The following is a 2,694-nucleotide window of genomic DNA, read 5'->3' on the forward strand; positions in this document are numbered from 1 at the left end:
CAACTCAAAGTCATGAATCCTTGTTATGCTTTAAACGTGGCGTTTGTTTAAAATCCTCAACTTGTTAAAGATGATGTGTGATATGATTGATGACTTTAAATGACTATTCTTGATTCCTTGGGTGAATGAAGGAATAAAAATCAAGAATAGATGTGTGAAATAAGTAGACATTTTCATGGAATTTGAAAATCTGATCTTTCTTTCACAGGATGCGGAGTTAGATTGTTGAGAAGATGGTGGGGTTCATCCAATGACTTGCGAGACCAATAATTACATCACTACGGCTTTTTGGTCGAGACAAAACCTAGAGAAACTTTGAACTTTACTGTAGAAACTCATGGATTAATGTAGGTTTTTTTAATATGAATAACAAAGAATTAGTTGTGCCCAATTCATAAACAATTTTGTTCAATATGAAGTTTAGGGAGACATGTGAAATTCAGTCTATATGGCGTATTTTCGACGAGAAGCTAAGGAAACATAATAATTCAAAAACAATTATGCTATGTTTCATAATATCATTGGTAAAAATTAAGATGAGTATATCATGTATGGAATGTCTGACATTCAAGATCAACCAATTCATTTGTTTCTGATACAGGATATTTGTTCTGGAATTCGCTCCTAAAAATGTTGTACATATGTTGAAATACTCAGTCTGAAACCAGTTTTCACCATTTTCTTTACTGTTTTAAGTAGGTCGTTCTTAATGTTGCTCATCCCCTTGTCCATGATGATAATCTCCCAAATATTTGAGTCGGGAAAGACTCTTTGCCTCGTCTTTGTAAGCAGCTGCCAAATAACGCAATTAAGTTTCTGATTCATCTGAACTAGCTCCACTTTACAAGCGTCAAGGCTTTGTTGTATACATTATCATGTTTTCCTTTATGTGATGACAATTTGACGTGAGTGACCGGTCCATGATCTCTGTCTTCTTGTCGGGCATCAATATTTATACGTGGACCAATTTCAGCCCTTTCAGTGGCGGTGTTGGTTTCATAGAAGCTCACTTGACCAGTACTCGATTGTTCAGAATCTTGGTGTACTTGAATGACTATAGGAGTTTGGTCATGGATTTGGAGTCCAAGATGGCCGCCACTTTCTCTTGGTTTACCCAAATAATAACGAAAAATAATGAGAGAATAACTGAAACTCGCTCCAACAATTACTAAAACCAATTTTATCTTCATCAGTTGTAAAGTTAAATATCCGCAAAAAAAGTATAGAAGATCAACTTCGAATCCGAAGTGAGTTTGCTTTGACAAACTGAGAGACATGACGGCAAAAGCAGCACTGGAAATCAGACTGTACAAATCTGGTTTTCCGTTAGCTTTATCAAAAAAGAAGGAGTAAACAGTGGTGATTATGAAAACCAAAAACACCAAATGAGCTTTAAGTGGAAGACTAGTGTTCGAGTTTTGCCATTTGTCTGCAAACAAGATGGCGAGGCAGAAAATGAAACTGAAAACGCTATAGAGAAGTACCTTAAAAAAGTTCCAGTTCCCAAATAGTTGATTGAAGGAAGAGCTAAGAGCATAACAAAGCAGTCCAACAACAGATGAAACAAAACACACAAATCTCCATATCATTGGCTGTGTCACCCATCTCACAATTTTGTTGAGCATGGATCTCATGGTGTTTCACAATCGAGCGAGGTTTTTGCACAGAGAAGGAACCGTTTTATACGAGAGAGGAGATGAGAAGTGTTTCCCTTTCTTTCAATATGAAAATTCAATGAAGAATAGAAAAGGCTCTTTACCAGCAACGTGTTTGAGTTTTCTTTGACTAATGTTACATTTGAAAATGAAATGAAAAGAACATAGACTCTTTCTTTTCCTATGAAAGCGACCAATAACCCACTTCTCAATTGACTTGGCTGTGATCAATGATGAAATTTGGTACAATTAATGATCATGAATAGAAGTATGAAAATGCCAATTTATCATGAATAGATGAAAGAACCAAAGGACAAAAAAAATCTTCAACATTATTCCATATATTTTTATACAAAGTCATGATGCAAATGATGAAACTGAAAACAGTGTAAAGAATTATCTTCAACAAATTCCAATTTCCAAAAAGACAGTTAAGGAAGAGCTGAGAGCATAACAAACCAGTCCAACAGCAGCTGAAGCAAATCCCACAGCACAAACCTCCAGACCTTTGTATGCATCAGGGTCCTCTGAATTTGGACGAGCATAGGTACTTTCATGCCTAGGTTCAAAATTTGTTACATTGACAGGTGGACTTTAACAGTGTGTTTGTTACGCGAGAAGTTGGGACGAGAGAGAAAGGCACGAGAGAGAATGCAAAGAAAATGGTTACTGTTCACGTTTGGCATATCAAAGAAGTATCGAAGAGAGAATAAATATGACTGGGTCCCACATGTTTTTTTCTTCTCTCCAAGGTAGCGAAGAAAGTGGAGAGAGCACCATTTAATTTTTGATTTTCCAATATTGCCCTTTTGTTTCATGTGTTTCACACACATTGTTATGTAGTTTTTGTTTCCAGACTTCAACATCATGTACCCACCACGTGATTAAAATAAAAAATTTAATAACTAAATCAATAGTTAACTTAATTATCTAAAATAGTTATAATTCAAATAAGGCCTACAAATAAATAAAAATAAAAATAGCTAATAAAAAATTATTGTGAAGGAACTTTTTTAAAATCAAGGTTATTTTTGTACTT

At 35.0% G+C, this 2,694-nt stretch overlaps 1 protein-coding gene across 1 annotated transcript; it reads right to left on the reverse strand.

The window, feature by feature from the left end:
• Window positions 1-526: 526 nt before the first annotated feature.
• Window positions 527-2,223, reverse strand: LOC146923427 (uncharacterized). Its single transcript, XM_085708577.1, has one exon. It carries the CDS (start codon window positions 1,632-1,634, stop codon window positions 831-833), a length of 804 nt encoding a protein of 267 aa, XP_085564703.1. The 5' UTR covers window positions 1,635-2,223; the 3' UTR covers window positions 527-830.
• Window positions 2,224-2,694: the final 471 nt, after the last annotated feature.

Source organism: Medicago sativa, chromosome 5, assembly GCF_051527215.1.
Source record: "Medicago sativa cultivar Bolivia chromosome 5, Bolivia_mono, whole genome shotgun sequence".
NCBI lineage: Eukaryota > Viridiplantae > Streptophyta > Magnoliopsida > Fabales > Fabaceae > Medicago > Medicago sativa.

What these genes read in the sequence shown, in the direction of transcription:
- LOC146923427 (XM_085708577.1), bottom strand. Translation starts at nt 1,634, where the DNA reads ATGAGATCCATGCTCAACAAAATTGTGAGATGGGTGACACAGCCAATG.